The 19,516-nt window shown below is 44.8% G+C and overlaps 1 protein-coding gene across 1 annotated transcript in view; it reads right to left on the bottom strand.

The window, feature by feature from the left end:
* Window positions 1-19,516, bottom strand: part of COG2 (component of oligomeric golgi complex 2) — a 231,880-nt gene that overhangs the window by 55,252 nt on the left and 157,112 nt on the right. Inside the window, exon 15 of the mRNA XM_069234441.1 lies at window positions 15,695-15,837. Within this exon, the coding sequence (XP_069090542.1) occupies window positions 15,695-15,837 (143 nt within the window). The remainder of the gene's footprint in view (window positions 1-15,694; window positions 15,838-19,516) is intronic.

The following is a 19,516-nucleotide window of genomic DNA, read 5'->3' as shown; positions in this document are numbered from 1 at the left end:
AGCTTACAGTGCTAGGAAGACAGCTAACAACTCTAAGTGATACATGTGTAGCTGTTTGTGTTTGGTACCCCATTGTCCTTGAATGTTGTGATTGTTGAGGTGAGCTCCCCAACCATTCATTGAGGCATCTGTTTTAATTATGGTGTGAGGCACAGGGTCTTGAAATGGCCACCCTTTGCTTAGATCTGTGGAATTCCACCACTGAATGGAAATGCACGTTTGGCAGTCTATCAACCCTAGATCTTGAAGTTGACCGTGTGCCTGTGACCATTGTTGTGCAAGGCACTGTTGTAAGGGCAATACATGATGCCATCATCCCTGAAATCATGACAAATCTGACAGTGTACCGTTGATTTGTTTGTATCTGTGTGACTATATTTTGGAATGCTTGTATTCTTTGCGTATTTGGACATGCTAGCGCCTTTTGAGTATTTAGTATTGCACCCAAATACCCTTGTATTTGTGCTGGTTGTAGATGCGACTTTTGGTAATTTACTGAGAACCCTAGCATGTGCAGGGTTTGAATTACGTAACGCGCATGGTTTTGACACTGCGTATGACTGTTTGATTTTATTAGCCAATCGTCTAGATATGGAAAGACATGTATTTGTTGTCTTCTTAGGTAGGCTGCGACTACTGCTAGGCACTTTGTGAGTACCCTTGGAGCTGTTGTTATTCCGAAGGGTAACACTTTGAACTGATAGTGTTTTCCTTGAATAACAAACACTAGATATTTTCTGTGAGCCGGATGGATGGGTATATAAAAATACGCATCCTTGAGGTCTAATGTTGCCATGAAATTGTGTTTTTGAAGTAGTGGGATAACATCCTGGAGAGTTACCATGTGAAAGTGTTCTGACAGGATGTAAAGGCTGAGGGTCCTGAGATATAATATTGGTCTTAGGGTGCCATCTTTTTGGGGAAACAGGAAGTACAGAGAGTGAACTCCTGTCCGACTTGATTTTGTGGCACGGGTTCTATTGCTTATTTGAGTAATAGAGATTTGACTTCTTCCTGCAACAGACTGATGAGTTCTGTGGATAATGTGTGTGGTTTTGGTGGAATGATTGGGGGAGTTTGTATCAATTCTAGGCAATAACCATTGTGGATAATTGATCGTACCCAATTGTCTGTGGTAATGTTTTGCCAATTGGTATGAAACTTTTGTAGTCTTCCTCCCACAGGGGAGTTGTGGAGTGGAAGGGGATGAAACAAGTCACTGTTTAGTATGCTGTGAGGTTTGTTTAGAGGTTTGATATTTCCCTCTACTTCAGGGATACTGTCCTCTATATGTGTCCTTAAAATCACCTCGTTGGTATGGAGGTTGGTAGGCTGGTTTTGCCTGCGTTGTGGATGCCTCTGCTATTTGAGCTCTAAATCCACCTCTACCCTGATCCCCTGTATGGTGTGGTGTATAGAGCACCCATAGCTTCTGCGGTATCTGAATCCTTACACAATTTTTCAATTGCAGTGTCCACTTCTGGGCCGAAAAGTTGTTTTTTTATTGAACTGCATATTCAACACATACCCACATTTTTTTAGGTCCTCTGCAAGGTGTTGCAGAAAAGGACTCTCTCTAGGTAGATAGTCCTTTGTGTTAAGACCTGCTATGCATTGGCCAAAATCAACCTCCAGGAGGAATGAGGGCCCATTTCACCAGGGCTAAGTCACCAACCACTGCGTTGGCATGTGGAGTGCCTGTCTTTGACACTTGTCAGGCTACAATGTGGGTGTCAGTGCACACGTTCACTAAGTATTAGTTCCTTGACAGCCAGGTGGGAAGAGCATTCCACCTATTTGCTCTTGCAGGACTTTTTAGTCTGTATCTGCTTCACGGACCCTTCACCTTGGGAGGTACTACTTTGTCACCTGTTCTTATGGTGAGTAATCTGCAGTTAATAATATTAATCAGAAGAACCAGTTTCTGCTCTTTCTGGTTGATAATCAATCTACTTCCAGATTCCTCACTGTTATTCCACATCTCTGTTCTGTGGAGTGGTCTCTCTTACCATCTGAAAAGGCCTCAAATTAGAGAAATGCACACTGGTGTCACTCCGCATCGGAGGTCCCTGAAAGAGTCAAGCAAGAAACTAACAATGGTATGATGGGGTGGCACTTCAATGCAGATCCTCTCTGTAACTTTCAATGGAAACAAAGTATGTGCTAGCTAGACAATGCTGCCTCGTAAAACCAGGAGCACTATGTGGAATCTTTCAGATTGAGCCTGGCAGCTTGAGAGTATTGTAAAAGTGAGGAGTCTGTGGTTAGATACAGTTTCCACTAGAGAAAGCATTAGAGAAAGTAACTTGTTCCTATGTACCAGAGGGAAAACAGTGGAGTCAATAAAAGAGAGAAGTGAAATAGATACAAGAAAGAAATGTGTCTTCGAATATTTTGCAAGAGTTGCATAAAAAGTGCAAGGATCTTTAAAAACAACTAGAGATGTAACCCTTCATATTTGAGCTAGTAGACCAGATATTTACCTTACCATACCATACCATTATTATTCTGAAATAAAATACCAAGGAAATTGTTCAGATGTGATGGCACGAAAGAGATAACATGTAGCTTAAAAACATATGACAAACAAAAAAGTCACTAATAAAGTCATTAAAAAAAGTATTATTGATCAAGCTAAGGGAAAAGCTGTGGGCCTTGATATATTATCTGTATAAATATATACATTGATTGCAGCAGACACAGGCATAATACATGAGCTTTTTGGCACAGGCCATGGTAGCTGTCTGTCTCGGAAAGGACAAGTTGCCACTGAAGTAAGCCAAATTTTTGCTACTTAATGTGGACTCTAAAACCTAATCAAATATTCTTGCCAGACTGGTGGAGATCATAAAAAACGGACTTCTTCCATTCTGCTTGGTTTTCTACCTAGTGAAGATACCCCTTCCAACACAAATCTTGAGAGTAGTCTTATTGTTAGCAGACACTCATATCGCCTAAAGCTGATATATCACTGGATGCAGAAAAGCTTTTTGAAAGAGTCTGGAGGTTGGAGTGATAAAAGGGATGTTTTTAATACTAGTCTTTATGAAATTGTTATACGTCCTGTATAAACAACTAGAGGCTTTCATGACATTAAATAGATAACTGTCTGCTATCCTCTTAAATAAGCAAGGGATAAGCCTGGGATTCCTTTTTCATCCTCGTCTTGCACTATATAAATACGTAACCAGAACATGGGACACTCAAGGGAGAGATGGAAGGCTTGTACCTAGATTTGACAACCAGTAGCAGCTTACACAGCCACCACTGCTATTTTGTAGCCTAACTTAGAACTTATTATTAATTAATGTAGCATTTAGTATTGGCTTGTTAAGAGTCTACAAATTCAACTTTTCGAAAATGTAACTCATCCCAGTAGACAGGTTAGAGATATCAGATTCCTACTAGATACCTTTGTATTGTATTCATTTTGGATATAACTAAATCCTTAAAATTGAATTCTGAAACATCGCTGGCCCAATGTGTTAAAATTTGGCCAAACGTTTTACAGTTATCCATGACTGACGCAGTCAGTCTGGCCAAAATAATCCTCCTTTATTATTTCTGCCTTCTGCGTGCATTGCCCTTTTCACTGTCTATCACTTTTTCAGAATAACTGTTCCTTTGATCTTCAATTTTATTATGGTCATAAAAGGACCGGGAGAGCTTGTGGATTTAGAGGGCTTCTGCTGTAGGGGGTGATTGAGCCACCAGATTGGTGGTTTTATTATTGGGCTGCCATTGGCAAGTGCTGATGTTACTATAGGAAAGTGACATTATTTCTCACTCATTGTTTGATATATTTTATGAGCGAGCCCACTGTGATGATGGGTTTGAGTGTAGCAATCTAAAATTGTAAGTAAAGGTACAAATAGCCTTTTTCATATAATGCATGGGCAGAAATGAAAGGGCTTGGAGCAGTTTAATGGAGGAGGGGGCGAGATGATAACCTACTCAAAGACTCAGTTTTTCTGGTCCCCATGAGCCACACTAGGGTCTCCTGTGCATTATCTTGAATGGAATCCTTGCCACTTAGGGCCAGATGTAGCAAACGGTTTGCGAGTCGCAAACGGCGAAAATTGCCGTTTGCGAGTCGCAATCCTGAGTTTGCTATGCAGAAATGCATTTTGCAAGTCGGGACCGACTCGCAAAATGCATTTCAGAGTCGCAAATAGGAAGGGGTGTTCCCTTCCTATTTGCGAGTCGGAGTGGTATGCAACTCCATTTGCGACCGCGTACGCGGTCGCAAATGGAGTCGCAGTTACCATCCACTTGAAGTGGATGGTAACCGAATTGCAAACGGGAAGGGGTCCCCATGGGACCCCTTCCCCTTTGTGACTGGATCCCAAATAATTTTTTTCAGGGCAGGTAGTGGTCCAAGGGACCACTACCTGCCCTGAAAAAATTCCGAAACAAAAGGTTTCGTTTTTTTTTTTTAAGTGCAGCTCGTTTTCCTTTAAGGAAAACGGGCTACACTTGAAAAAAAAAAAAAAAGCTTTATTTAAAAGCAGTCACGGACATGGAGGTCTGCTGACTACAGCAGGCCTCCATATCCGTGAGTGCCCATAGTCGCTATGGGGCCGCAATTTATGACTCACCTCATTAATATTAATGAGGTGGGTCTTTGCGACCCCATAGCGACCCCATAGAGACACCGTTCTGCATTGCAAATTGCGAGTTGCAATTTGCGAGTCGCTCGGACTCGCAAATTGAAAGTCGCAATTTGCAAAGTTGCTACATCTGGCCCTTAGTCTTTACTCCTCTCTGCCACACAGAGATGCTCAACAGTACTTTGTTCCACTTCAAGAAGACCGATTCACAAGAAGACTTTCAGGACTTTTGGCAAACTAAACTTTGCTTTGCCAATTTCAAACTGGAAAGCAAGTATTCTCATTTTGAAAGCTCATTATGTTACTTTTTCTTTTGCAATGCAATTAAGCATCATTTGAAAGAGGAGAAAAAATGATTGTGTCTGCAAATTCTGCATTTTGGAAGGAGTCCTAGGTAATTGACATGCCGTGGGGGGGAGGGGTTATTGGGTTGTAAGCAGTGGACCAAAATGCCTCTTTTTATGCCTGTCAGTTGAATGAAGATGCCATCTTCATTGTAGGAGTGGTATGGTTTATTGTACAGGTAATAAAATCCTATACAATTAAAACGAAAAGGATAAACAAACAGTAATACCGTTAATAACATGCTAAAAAGCAATCAATAATTTAAATAGACATACCTCGGTAAAAGCATTCCTGCAATAATATTATAAAATCTACCATTAAAATATAACCGGACTGCCGTAGACTAGGGCCCTGCATAGTACATGATAAACAGGAAAAACCCACGGTGCTCAAGCTCTAAAGTGCTGAAGTGCATTAAATGAACATTAAATGAACTACCAACGATGATCAAGACCCATGGTGCAACATTGAAACTCAGCAGTATACCGGATTAGTTAAAACAAAAAAAGTCGCAAGAGCAGGTAAGATTTCCAAACATAGTTAACCACTGATTGCAGTGCCTCTAAATTTAGTCTGAGCAATTTTAATAAATTTAGTCAATAGAACATTCAGCAATGGGTTCGCAGGATCCAAGGACATAATAATGGCCTAACAACAGGAGCGGAACCCCAATTCATTCCACTCGCTCCAAAGTAGAAATCTACGTTCCATAAGCAGGGCTGAGCACAGACAAACCACATATTCTAATGTTTCTTTCCAATGACCACAACCCCTGCACATCACCTGCTCCCCTGGAGTTAACCGCCAGGATGGTAAGTGTTTCAGAAAACCACAGTCACCCATCCTTAAGGCCATGAAAGCCTTGTTCAGACAGAACCCGTAGGAGCTGGAAAGATAGCTAGGTAGAGCGCCTGGCTTATATGAATTGATTACCGACCAGTCATGCTTACTTTTGGCAACCCAGACCCCAGGAGGGCAGAACCCAGTCTGTGGGATGGCAGCAGCGGTAGCTGCAGAGAAAACCCCAGAGAGCTGGTTTGGCAGCACACGGGGTCCATAGTGGAGTCCCGGGGATGCTGGAATTGGCACCCCAATACCAGATTTGGCATGGGGGGACAATTCCATGATCTTAGACATGTTACATGGCCATATTCGGAGTTACCATTGTGAAGCTACATATAGGTATTGACCTATATGTAGTGCACGCTTGTAATGGTGTCCCCGCACTCACAAAGTCCGGGGAAATGGCCCTGAACTATGTGGGGGCACCTTTGCTGGTGCAAGGGTGCCCTCACACTTAGTAACTTTGCACCTAACCTTCAGCAAGTGAAGGTTAGACATATAGGTTACTTATAAGTTACTTAAGTGCACTGAAAATGGCTGTGAAATATTGTGTGTGTTATTTCACTCAGGCTGCAGTGGCAGTCCTGTGTAAAGGTTTGTCTATGGGTGGCAAAAGAAATGCAGCCCATAGGGATCTCCTGGAACCCCAATACCCTGGGTACCTAGATACCATATACTAGGGAATTATAAGGGTGTTCCAGTGTGCCAATTGAGATTGGTAAAAGTGGTCACTAGCCTATAGTGACAAATGTAAAGGCAGAGAGAGCATAAGCACTGTGGTTCTGATTAGTAGAGCCTCAGTGACACAGTTAGACACTACACAGGTACACACATTCAGGCCACAAACTATGAGCACTGGGGCCCTGGCTAGCAGGATCCCAGTGAGACAGGCAAAAAGAAATTAACATACATGTAAAAATGGGGGTAACATGCCAGGCAAGAGGGTACTTTCCTACAGAAACTGTCTGGCAATGGGTCAAAAGGCCCAAAGAAATGCACTGAGGCCCAACTTTGCTTGAAGAGTTCCAAGGCAAAATCTATCAAAAGGTGTATCCATAAACGGTGCCTTTCAAATCTCCAGAAAAGCCTGTGGATCGCATCCACACATGGCGAAGGGGCATCACACTAGTGCAGACTGCTTGTCCCATACAAATGGTAGTATCCAGACAGGCCTAAATCACATATATGGATGCATCCTGATCATTCTCCGGGACTGTCAGTAAGATCTCCCTGCCCGTGTCCCAGAGGGCATGGGTCTAATGGCCTAGAAGGCATACTGAATTGCGTGACCTCAGGGCTAGGCTGGCCAAAGCAAACATTTGTTTCCTAAATGCTTGAAGCCTCATTCCTTCATTACTCTTTGTCCAAGGGGTTTGTGGTGAAATTAATTAGGATTCACTTTGCTGGTGGAAACCAGGATGAAAAAACTCTCAGGAGTTGGATGGTGCGTAAGAAAGTGAGGGTCAGGAGGCGCAGATCTGTGGTGCCTAACCACCTGATTTCACCAGTGGGCAAGAGCAAGGTGTAGACCAAGTGCCCATAAGATTGTCAGATAGGGCTTTGTTGAACACAAGTAAGGACTCGGAGCAAGCAGGTCGATGTTGTAGAACGTCTGAAAGGGTATTTGCCTTAACAGAAGTTAGCTGTAGGTCCAGGTCTCTTCTGTTGACAACCCTTTATCAAGAACGGTATCAAGCTCTAATAAACAAATTTTAATATTGCAGCATAGGAAAACGTCAGCGCACACTTCCACAATCGTAATATTCAGTAGCATCTCAAAGCAGAGCTTCACTTCACAGTCCCATATCACCTTTCTGTGCATGGGGACACAGTCATCGGGGATTCCAAACACCAAAGACATCTTGTGAGGGTCTGTCACCGACATCTGATTTTGACAGTCATGGCTTGGTTTCAACCCTGTAGTTTCAGGTGGGGACATTTGGAAGACTGTCAAACCAACTAACAAGATAGTGGATCTCGGGATCCATGTTAAAAGGTGCAACAAAAAAAAAAAGGAACAGATGTCGGTACAGAAGGGTGATGCTTGTATGCACTCCGGCACTTCCAGGGTAGGACAGAGTCAATGCAGAGATGCACGGCTCCATCTAGCGGCACATGAGAGTATGCCTATGAAATCTTCAGGATCCAGTCTGGCACATGATGAATACTGCAAAAGTGAGGAACCTGCAGATAGACATATCCATCAGAAAGATTCTACTGAAGTCTCACTACAACTTTCTGGGCAAGTGAAGGCTATGCCAACCCATCTCACGACTGTTCAAAAATGTAGGAATAGACTGCAAGAAGGCAAATTCCAACAGGAGTTAAAAACCATCAGCTTCTTCATTCTAGATTAGTATCATTAAATGTCTAATTTTTCTACAATGTTTTAGCTAAGATCTAACAGTGTTAAAGGGTAAATTAAAGCCACTTATGCTGCTAAACTAGGCAAAAGAGTAAAAAGTTGGTGCAACGTCTGCCTACCTCTTAGCTTATATGGCTAAGGTGCATGAGTTCCAGTGATACATTTCTACAAGAAATACTTAATCCAGCATGCTGTCTCATGTAACTAGATCAGTTGATGGTCCTGGATGGAATTTCTGCCATGTCTTTACCTATAGTTAATGTACAATCACATTCTATCCCTCAAATAGCCAAATAAGGAATTTCTCTACCTCAACCAGAGGAAGAATTCCTGCCAACTTTTCTAAGTTGTTTCCAAAGTTCTTGCGCGGAACAGCTGATACAATATTGATCTTTAGGAGAGAGAGAAATGCACAAAGTGAAGGAAGGAGAGAACCTGGACCTGTTACTTCTCCATTGTTTGCAGATATAGCAGAAGGATGGGCTGGCAAATTACCAGTAACAATGCAATGCTCACCTGTTGGTATCTTGACCTCAGGGTCTAAAGATTTAGAAATAAAAGGCTCAGAGAAAGGCCTACTTCAAGCAACCTGTCCAAAGGGATATCAACCCCTATAATCAGGACATAGCCACCACACCAGGCCGTGTGTCAAAAAGTGATCCAGCACCATAAGAACCAAAGTTTTGAAACTAAAGGCCATATGTACCACAAAAATGAATAACTATTTCCGAACAGCAATTTTATCTGAATCGCTATTTGGAAATCGCTACTTCTTATGTATGAAACATTTTGTATCATAGTTACAATTTTCAGTGGGTCGTAAATTGACCTACCTCATGAATAGTAATGAGATAGGTCACAATTTGCGACCCATAAGGAATTGCTTTCATCAAGAATGCCGCCTCCGCGAGAAGACATGGCGCCTCAACCCGACAGAGGAAAACCTGACAGCTCTCAAGGACACCACCCGCCAACACCACCAACGCCTCCGCACCGCACGAAAAACAGCCTACCAGAACAGACTTGACAACAACGCCCACAACAGCAAGGAACTATTTGGCATCGTCAAAGAGCTCTCCAACCCGGACGCAGAAACCAACCCCATCCCTCCTTCACAGGACCTCTGCGACTCCCTCGCGACCTTCTTCCACCGTAAGATCGCCGACATCTACAACAGCTTCACGACCACCAACATGAACCCGCCCCCGGAAGCCGCAAACGACATCTCCACCATCCTCGCCTGGAACCCTACCACCACCGAGGAAACCACCCGCGTCATGAACTCGATCCACTCGGGATCACCCTCCGACCCCTGTCCTCACCACATTTACAACAAGGCCGACAACATCATCGCACCCCACCTCCGAGACGTCATCAACGCCTCCCTCACCACCGCTACCTTCCCTGAAAGCTGGAAACACGCAGAACTCAACGCCCTCTTAAAGAAACCTACAGCAGAACCCACCGAACTCAAAAACTTCCGGCCTATCTCCCTCCTACCGTTCCCCGCCAAAGTGATTGAGAAAATCATCAACGCTCAACTCACCGCCGCCCTGGAAACCTCCGACTCCCTCGACTCCACTCAGTTCGGATTCAGGGCCAACCACAGCACCGAAACCGCCCTCATCGCAGCCACGGACGACATCCGAGCCCTGACCGACAATGGTGAAACCGTGGCCCTCATTCTCCTGGATCTCTCTGCAGCCTTCGACACGGTCTGCCACTGCACCCTGATAGACCGCCTCTGCAGCGCCGGCATCAGAGGCAAGGCCCTGGAATGGGTCATCTCCTTCCTCTCCGGAAGAACCCAGAGAGTCCGCCTCCCCCCCTTCAGATCCGCAGCCACGGAGATCATCTGCGGCGTACCCCAAGGATCCTCCCTCAGCCCCACCCTATTCAACGTCTACATGACCCCCCTGGCAAACATCGCACGCAAACACGGACTCGACATCATATCCTACGCCGACGACACCCAGCTCATCTTATCCCTCACCAACAACCCCACATCAGCAAGGACCAGACTGCACGACGGCATGAAGGAAGTAGCGACCTGGATGACAGACAGCCGACTGAAACTGAACACAGATAAAACGGAGGTCCTCATCCTCGGCCCTACCCCCTCCGCATGGGACGACTCCTGGTGGCCCCCCGCCCTAGGCAGCACTCCCCAACCGACCAACCACGCACGCAACCTCGGCTTCATCCTGGACTCCTCCCTCTCGATGACCAGACAGGTCAACTCGGTGACCTCAGCGTGCTTCAACACCCTCCGCATGCTCCGCAAGATCTTCCGCTGGATCCCCATCGACACCAGGAAGACCGTCACCCACGCCCTCGTCACCAGCCGCCTGGACTACGGGAACACTCTGTACGCCGGCATCACCACCAAGCTGCAGAGGAAACTTCAACGGATCCAGAACGCCGCAGCACGACTCATCCTGGACATACCTCGCCACCACCACATCTCCGGACACCTGAGAAAACTCCATTGGCTCCCGGTCAACAAGAGGATCACCTTCAGACTCCTCACCCACGCACACAAAGCCCTCTACAACCTCGGACCCAAACACATCAACTCCCGCGTCTCCTTCTACACTCCTCCGCGCACTCTGCGCTCCACCGGTCAGGCCTTGGCAGCCGTTCCCCGCATCCGCAAAACCACCGCCGGAGGAAAATCCTTCTCTTTTCTGGCAGCGAAGACCTGGAACTCCCTGCCCAGTCACCTTCGCGCCATACCCGAACACCTCCCCTTCAGAAGGCAGCTCAAGACCTGGCTCTTCGAGCACTGACCCCCTCCCCCCCAGCGCCTTGAGACCCTTATGGGTGAGTAGCGCGCTTTATAAATGTGATTGATTGATTGATTGATCACAGGAAAGGTGGCATACTGGGGTAAACAGACCATCATGTCTGGATTTATTTTAAATAAAGCAATCTATTTGTTTTTAAACACAGCCCATTTCCTTAACCCCTTGGGTGCCTGGGATGTAACGGTTACGTCCTGGGCGGGACCGCCCAGTTGCCCAGGATCTAACCGTTATGTTCTGCACTGGGCCCTCGGGGGAAGTGCTAGCGCTCCCCCCAAGAGCTTCCTACCCTCCTCCCATTTGCAGGGATGGAAGGGAAATCACGTCCCCTTCCACGCCTGCCCCCCCCGAATCACGCGCTGACATCATCAGTGCGGGACGTGCTGGAAGCCATTTCCTTCCAGCGCATCGAGGGAAAAGGAGGTGAGTTTCTGCTCTGGCCAGGTGGGGGGGAAGATTCCTCTAAAAGAGGCATCAGGGGAAAGGAAAGGGTTTTCCTTTCTCTCAATGTCTTTTTCTCTTTCAGCATTCCTGCTGCTCGACTGAAGCAATGCCCACCAGACAACAGGGTTTTTTATTTAATATTTTTTTTTAAAAATGTTTTATGTGTTGGGGAGTGCCCCCTTACGCAAAGGTCGCTCCCCTAAGGGGACATAATGTTTATCGCCGTTTCTGCCCCCCTTGGGGGCAGATGCCACTGGAACACCAGGGACTGTTTTTTGTGTGTGGGGGGAGGCCCATTGGGTAAGGGTCACCCCCAAAGGGGCAAAGCAGTTTTGGGCAGTTCTGCCCCCCTTGGGGGCAGATAGGCCGATTATTTTAGGCCCATCGGCCCCCAATGGGGGCAGAATCCACTTAGTGCCAGGGATCTTTGAGGTTTGCAGGGAGTATGGGTAAGAAAATGTTGGGGGATCTACGCAAGCCACATCTCCCTGGACTTCTCCGGGTGTCTAGTTTTCAAAAACGTCTCGGCTTGGTAGGTTTCTCTAGATGACTGCCGCAACTGGGACCAAAAACGCAGGCCCCCCTCCCCTCCCCTCCCCCTTTGCAAAAACAGGTAGTTTTGAAATAGATCATCTTGATGTGTCCATGTTGTGTTTTGGGGCATTTCCTGTCGTGGGCATTAGGCCTACACACACAAGTGAGGTACCATTTTTATTGGGAGACCTGGGAGAATGCTGGGTAGAAGGAAGTTTGTGGCTCCCCTCAGATTCCAGAACATTCCATCACAGAAAGGTGAGGTTTGCAAAGGATTCTGGGTAACAGAACCTGGCGAGAGCCCCACAAGTCACCCCACTCTGAATTCCCCTGGGTGTCTAGTTTAAAAAAATGCAGAGGTTTGGTAGGTTTCCCTAGGTGCCGGCTGAGCTACAGGCCAAAATCCACAGCTAGGCACTTTCCAAAAAACACATCAGATTTCAATTTAAAAATGTGATGTGTCCATGTTGCGTTTCCTGTCACGGGCATTAGGCCTACCCACGCAAGTGAGGTACCATTTTTATCGGCAGACTTGGGGGAACACAGAATAGAAAAACACGTGTTATTGCCCCTTGTCTTTCTCTATTTTTTTTCCGTCCAAATGTTTGACAGTGTGTAAAAAAGACGTCTGTTTGAGAAATGTCCTGTAATTCACATGCAGGTATGGGGACCCCGGAATTCAGAGATGTGCAAATAACCACTGCTTCTCAACATCTTATCTATTGCCCATCTTGGAAATACAAAGGTTTCCTTGATACTTATTTTCGACTCTTTATATTTTACCAAATAAATTGCTGTATACCCGGTATACAATGAAAACCTGTTGCAAGGTGCACCTCATTTATTGGCTCTGGGTACCTAGGGTTCTTGATGAACCTACAAACCCTATATATCCCTGCAACCAGAAGAGTCCAGCAGGTGTAACAGTATATTGCTTTTGAAAATCTGACATGGCAGGAAAACGTTACAGAGTAAAACGTGGAGAGAAATGGTTGTTTTTTTCGCCTCAATTTCACATTTCTTTTTTTATTCAGCTGTTATTTTCTGTAGGAAAACCTTGGAGGATCTACACAAATTACCTCTTTCTGAATTCAGAATTTTGTCTACTTTTCAGAAGTGTTTAGCTGTCCGGGATACAGCATTGGTTTCAAACCCATTTCTGTCACTAACTGGAAGGAGGCTAAAAGCACAAAAAATAGTAAAAATGGTGTATGACCCAGTAAAATGCCAAAATTGTGTTGGAAAATGTGGTTTTCTGATTCAAGTGCGGCCTGTTCCTGAAAGAGGGGGAAGATGGTGATTTTAGCACTGCAAACCCTTTGTTGATGCCATTTTCAGGGAAAAAAACACAAGCTTTCTTCTGCAGCCCTTTTTTCCCCATTTTTAAAAAATGTAGCTGTATTTTGGCAAATTTCTTTGTCTCCTTCAGGGGAACCCACAAACTCTGGGTACCTCTAGAATCCCTATGATATTGGAAAAAAGGACGCTAATTTGGCGTGGGCAGCTTATGTGGACAAAAAGTTATGAGGGCCTAAGAGCAAACTGCTCCAAATAGCCAAAAAAAGTGCTGGCACCTGAAGGAGAAAAGGCCTGGCAGTGAAGGGGTTAAAGAACAACGAGATGCAGGATTTAAGAAGAAAACAACAACATTAACAATAGGTAAGCGGTCCCATGGGGACCCCTTCCAATTTGCTAACGCAGTGGTTCCCAACCTTTTGACTTCTGTGGACCCCCACTTTTTCATTACTGGCACCCGGGGACCCCCACTGAATCATATTTGGAATCCAGGGACCGCTCCCCCCACCCCCACTGAGTCATTACTGAAGGCTGGGGACCTAATATGTTAATATTAATTTTCTAATTAGTCGCGGACCCCAGGGGTCCCCGGACCACAGGTTGGGAACCACTGTGCTAACGCATTACCACCAACTTTTAGTTGGTGATAAATTATCAAGGTTTTGCAACTGCATTTCAGTCGCAAAACCATGCTGCATGACATAGGGAATTGCTAATTGGAAGGGACGCCTTAAACACGCCCCTACCAAATAGCTATTTCTACACCCAAACTGTGATTCTGGTGAATTGCAGTTTGGGTGTTTGTGCATCAGGAAAAGCGTTTTTGCCTTCACAAACGGTCCAGTTTTGGAAATCGGGCTGGCTGCGGCTGCAAAGATGTTTCATACAAAAGGCCCTACGGGCCAGGATGCTTTTTTTCTGGTCCAGGGAGGACCTGGCCTGGCAATTCTTGTTGGACTGTTCCCTAAGGGAGCAGGGTCAAGACTGATGTGCATATGGGTGGGTCGGTCCAAACTGGAATGTTGTGGAGAGCAAAAAAACAATGTGTTTAGGCCAAGATTTGTGATTGGGGGTTAATGTTTGACATTGTTCAGCATTCCATCCATCATCTGTTCTTTTTGCTTTTGTCGCCCTAAGTGCGCTGGCTGTTCCGAGACGTGGGTCCAGGGCTCACTGTGCCACTGGATTCAAGCTAGCCTGGCTAATCAGGGGTGATTCCCCAAAACAGGTCCCAGGATTCTTGCTTCCCATCCAGGGAGGACCTGACCTGGCAGTTTGGGCTGGACTGTTGCCATGGGGAGCAGGGTCAAGACTGATGAGCATATGGCCAAACCTGGGTGGCATAGTTGGCAAAAAAACTATGTTTTTAGGCCCAGATCCGTGATTGGGAGAGAATGTTTGACATTGTTCAGAATTCCGTCCATCATCTGTTTTTTGCATTTGTCACCCTAAGTGTGCCAAGTATGCCCAAACGTTGGTCACAGGCTCACTGTGCCACTGTTTTCAAGCTAGCCTGGCTGATGAAGGGGCGTTACCCCAAAACCCATCCCAGGGTGCTTGTTTCCTGTCTAGAAGAACCTGGCCTGGCAGTTCGGGCTGGACTGTTCCCATGGGTCAAGACTGATTTGCATTTGGTTAGGTCTAAACGGGGTGGCATGGTGGGCAAAACAAACTATAGATTTAGGCCCAGGGCTGTGGCTAGGGGTGAATGTTTGACATTGTTCAGCATTCCGTCCATCATCTGTTCTTTTTGTAGGGGAAAACAGAGCACTACTTGCAAGAAGGATGCACAGGTCTACCTATTTAGTTTTAATCCAGCAGACAATATTCATGCTATTCAGTTAAAGAGGAAGAACACTTTCTGTGTAATATCCACAATTAGAAAGAGCTGGATAAAGAAATCAGAAATAGTAAGTGACTCAAAAGTAAGGGAAGCACAGCAAACGTTCTATTTACTACCCGCCCCAAACTGGAGCTGCATTAGTCACTCCTAGTCAAAGATAAAAATATAAAGGAAAGGAAAGATTCAATAGCAGCAACAAAAAAAACTCTACCCTATAAAATTATATACCCACATCAGAAATATACAAGCCTGCAGAGATCCTTCAATAACAGCAGAACGATGTAAACTGACATTGCCACCAATGGCCTTTGAGTGAGATACCTCAGGCTATCACTGACCCACATTCACCAAACATCACCTTGGATCATAAAGTCAAATAAAAATGTTAAAAAGCACAAAGTAAGGAGCTATGTTCTGCTCTGGTAAATGCAAGTAACCCAGGACCCTATCCAGAGAATATTTTTTCATTACGAAAATAAACAATGACATACTGACTTTGTGTTTCATATTCAATAGTTTTAAATTGGTTTTTATCTCATTGATCGCAACAATTGCATTTTTTTTAAATTAAAGGAGAACAATATGCTGTAGGTTTGTTCCACCCACTAACCTTATTGGTCCTTCTGTACTGCCTTGGAACATCCAGGGCTCCTTTCAGACAGCTGAAAGAGGACTCACTTAAATCCTGGCTTATCCTGCTACTTAGCATGGGCACACATGATGATAAAGAATTATGCGAGTCTTCCAATGCTCCTGAAAACATGAAAGTCAATGTTAACAAAACGTGCCTGCTTAGACACAAACATTTTAAAATGTGATATTCCTTCATGAATGTAGTAACCTTTTCCTTGGTCTAAACACCTGAGAATGCTTTACACTGAATGCATTCTTATTTTCAAATTTGAGTAGCTTTTAATGCCACACCTGCAAGAAAATAACTAGGGTGACTGGTTTGAAAGCAGTTCAACAACACTAAAAAAGTTGTTCAAGTAGTCCCAGGCTATTTCACATGTTTTTTTACCTTACGTAAACTGAGGCAACATGTAGTCTTTCACAGACACCTAAATGTCTTTGACTAATTTACTACTTGCAACAAAGGACGATGATAAACGCTTAATCTAATAAGTGTACAGTAACAAAATATCTTCAAGACGATTAAAACATGCAATCTGAATTTTTATATATCTCTTCTCTAGGTCATGTGGCTGATATATGCCGTGTGAAGGAAGCTAATCAAGTTACCAAGATACATGTATAGGACTTATGGGATCCAATACTTTTGAGCATGTGGTGATATTGGTTAAAAACAAGATTGGACTGCAAACATGGTGACAACACACACTGGAAAGTATCCTTATGCCTAAATAAGGAATGTGTAGGGGCTTGGCCGTTGGGCATGTAGGAGCTAGAGCAATTAAATGTACTTTATGTTGACTCAATTGCTTTTTGTCTGTTGGCGCTTTTCATTTTAGTTTCTTGTGTATCCTGCCAACGAGGCACGAAATTGGAAACGCTGTGGGTAAAATACATATATGAGAACTAGAGCAAGACGTGAATGCATCACTGGACAGCTTACATCTGGACTGAGCTGGGCAAACCTTTCTGGCCATCCACAGATTGGCTCTGGGATGAAGCAGCAAGAGCTTTATGTCTGCAAAATGCACACTTAACCCAGCCGGTATATGTGATAAATACATGACTAAAAACACCTCCATTGCTACCGTTGTCCCAGTGGAGTTAACAGGACAACGGATGGAGGTTGGGCTTCATGTTGAGTGTAACAGTGGGTGACATACGGCATTATCCATCTAGCAATGGTGGTTGAAAAAGCTGTTCAGCCAGGATCATTGACTCAGAAAAGTAGCAAAAAATTTGCCTGTAGAACGCAGGTCTCTGGTTCTGGCACTGTAAAACTGCTAAGGCTCTCCTGAGCTGGACAGGCATGCAAATGTGGAACCAATGGACAAAGCATCATCTCACTGCTCAAACTGTATTCAAACATAATCAATGAAATAAAGGTGGGGCGAGTCCTCAGGACCATCATACCCCAGTTAAATTCCATGAGCCGGTGTTAGGTGCATGGTACTGTTGCTCAATTATGCATCTGGTTGATTTTAGGACCCACAAAAAGTTGACTTTCACAAAAGAAGTTGCAGGTCCCACAAGGCAAATGGCTTAAGGAGTTTACGCACCAGCCTGGTTACAACCTGGTTTAGATTTCAAGAGACCAATAGGCACCTGATTAGGGAGAAACAGATAGATCAGGCACATCAGATGTATTTTAATGGTTTCACTGGCCATGGACTCCTTAGGCCTGTTTGGGCAGACATGATAGCAAAGTGTATTATAGGTTGCCTCTTCAGAACTTTTTTATGTTACATGACAGAAAAATAGACATGACATCATTCACTGAGCAGGTTAAAGGATTGATTGTCTCGGTTAGTGTAAAATAGCAGAATCTCAGTCAATTCTTATTGCACTGAACTGAGGTAAACGGCTTCCTTTCAACTTACATGATGTCCATGTACTATGTGCAGAGGCCTATATGTGCAAAGACTAACTCCTCACATATTGTGCACTCAAGCTGAGCTATGGTACAGAGGGGGTGCAGCACTGCATAAATAGGAGGCTTCTTCTCTTATGGAAGGAGTGGTGGGCTCTCTGATGTAGACTGAGCAGGTCAGAAAACTGAGATAGCAAGGCCACGCAGGAGTGAGTAGGATGACAACACCCAAGGCTGTCCATGATCGCCTGCCGGACTCTTGAGATCAATGGAATTGAATTAAAGGCCTAAGTCAGACAGAAGGTATATGTGAATGATCAATTCAGCCCATCATCCCTTAGCGATCCATCACCCGGTCCAATCACGATATAAACAAATCATGCTTTGTGTTCAGGTGAGATGGGATCAAGTAGTTCCTGAAAACATGCTTGGAGACTGGAAATATCTACTCAGGTTGTCTATTCTGGTGTTATCAATCTCTGCAATGTGGGAGTCTTACTGGAGTATACTGTTAAGTAAAGCCCATTTCCAAAGGTCTACTTCCATATAGCAAGCATGTGGAGAGTGGGTGTCCTCTTACTTCCCTACAAAGAAGAGGACAGTGCTATTATCTGTGTGGGTGATCATCATGGAACTCAATAGTGGAAACAAGCCTTGCTACGCTAGAAATATTGCCTTTAGTTACAATATGTTTATGCTTGTTTAATCCTGTGTTAGCTCGTAAGCAGTGGGGGAATGTGGCAGCAGGAGTTCCGATGATAATTCTCCAATCCACCTCTCTGAAGACACCAATAAACTGGGCACCACATCTTAACGGTCAACACAATGTACCCCATGGGATTAAGGTGGTCTGGAGAAAGGCAAGAGAAGAAGATACAGGGTACTCAGCTTGTCTTTCTGGAGTCACAGGCCTTGTGCATTGGTTAAAGAGACCATCATCTCTATTGGTCTTCAAGCAGAGAGTATTCGGATGCGCCTTTGAGCAGATCAGTTAACAACCCTGAGGTGTACCTGGAAAACCACCTCAAGCTCGGGAGCATCAGCATGCCAGAGTGGAAGCCAGGTGGAAGGCGCAGCAGATGTTGAATTATACTTCTCACAGGAAAGCACAACTTTACAGAAAAATATTAGGAGAATCTTGTAACAGAAAAATAATCCCCAGAGAGGGAAAACAGCGAAGGTGCCCGAACCAATACGATGAATGAACAGAGCACCTGCTGGAATCATAAAACCAAGTTAAGTGTGTGGTATTATGCTGCCCCAGAAGTGCCAGGTTCCATCATCCTGAATCTTTGATTGGCCTGGCTCTGCTTTTGACCTGTAGAGTTCTCCTCCTATTCAGCCTCATCTTCCATTGATTAATATTCCAAACTCTATATCCTTTCTAGCTGCACCGCTGTTTCAGAGCTTCCTTAAATCTTCACCTGTGAGGTACTCTCCATCCCTTGATTCTCCTTTTCTGCTGAATCCTGCCCTGGTGGACAATTCCCTACAGCGAGCCTCACTCAACACATACTCTGAAGTGTTGGTTGTGACCGAATTGCTGGTTTTGATTGGGGCAGACAATAAGGGCATCAAAATAAAAGGTATGAAGCAAGAGCTCACAATCAAAACGTTGTGACCATACATAGATTGAATGTGAGGAGTATGGTCGAACACCAGTTCTCAATGTTTTGCCAGGTAAAGTTACAGGGAAGCTTGCATGGGATACCAAAGACAGGATGATGCCAGTAGTCGTAAAGCTTCTGGAACTATGATCCAGTTGTACAGGAAGTAATCCACTGTCTGGCTGATGAGTGTTACCCTGCCTGGAAGAGTAAAGAGCTTTGCCAGGCCAGAGTCCAGAATGGCCACAATGAACTCAATATTGCCCCAGAGAAGCAAGGATGATTTGGGTTAGATCACTTAGAACTTAAGATTGTACAGTGT

The sequence above is a fragment of the Pleurodeles waltl genome, chromosome 5 (genome assembly GCF_031143425.1).
Source record: "Pleurodeles waltl isolate 20211129_DDA chromosome 5, aPleWal1.hap1.20221129, whole genome shotgun sequence".
Lineage (NCBI taxonomy): Eukaryota > Metazoa > Chordata > Amphibia > Caudata > Salamandridae > Pleurodeles > Pleurodeles waltl.
The sequence above is the reverse complement of the archived record's forward strand: the minus strand, read 5'-3'. Positions and strand labels throughout refer to the sequence as shown.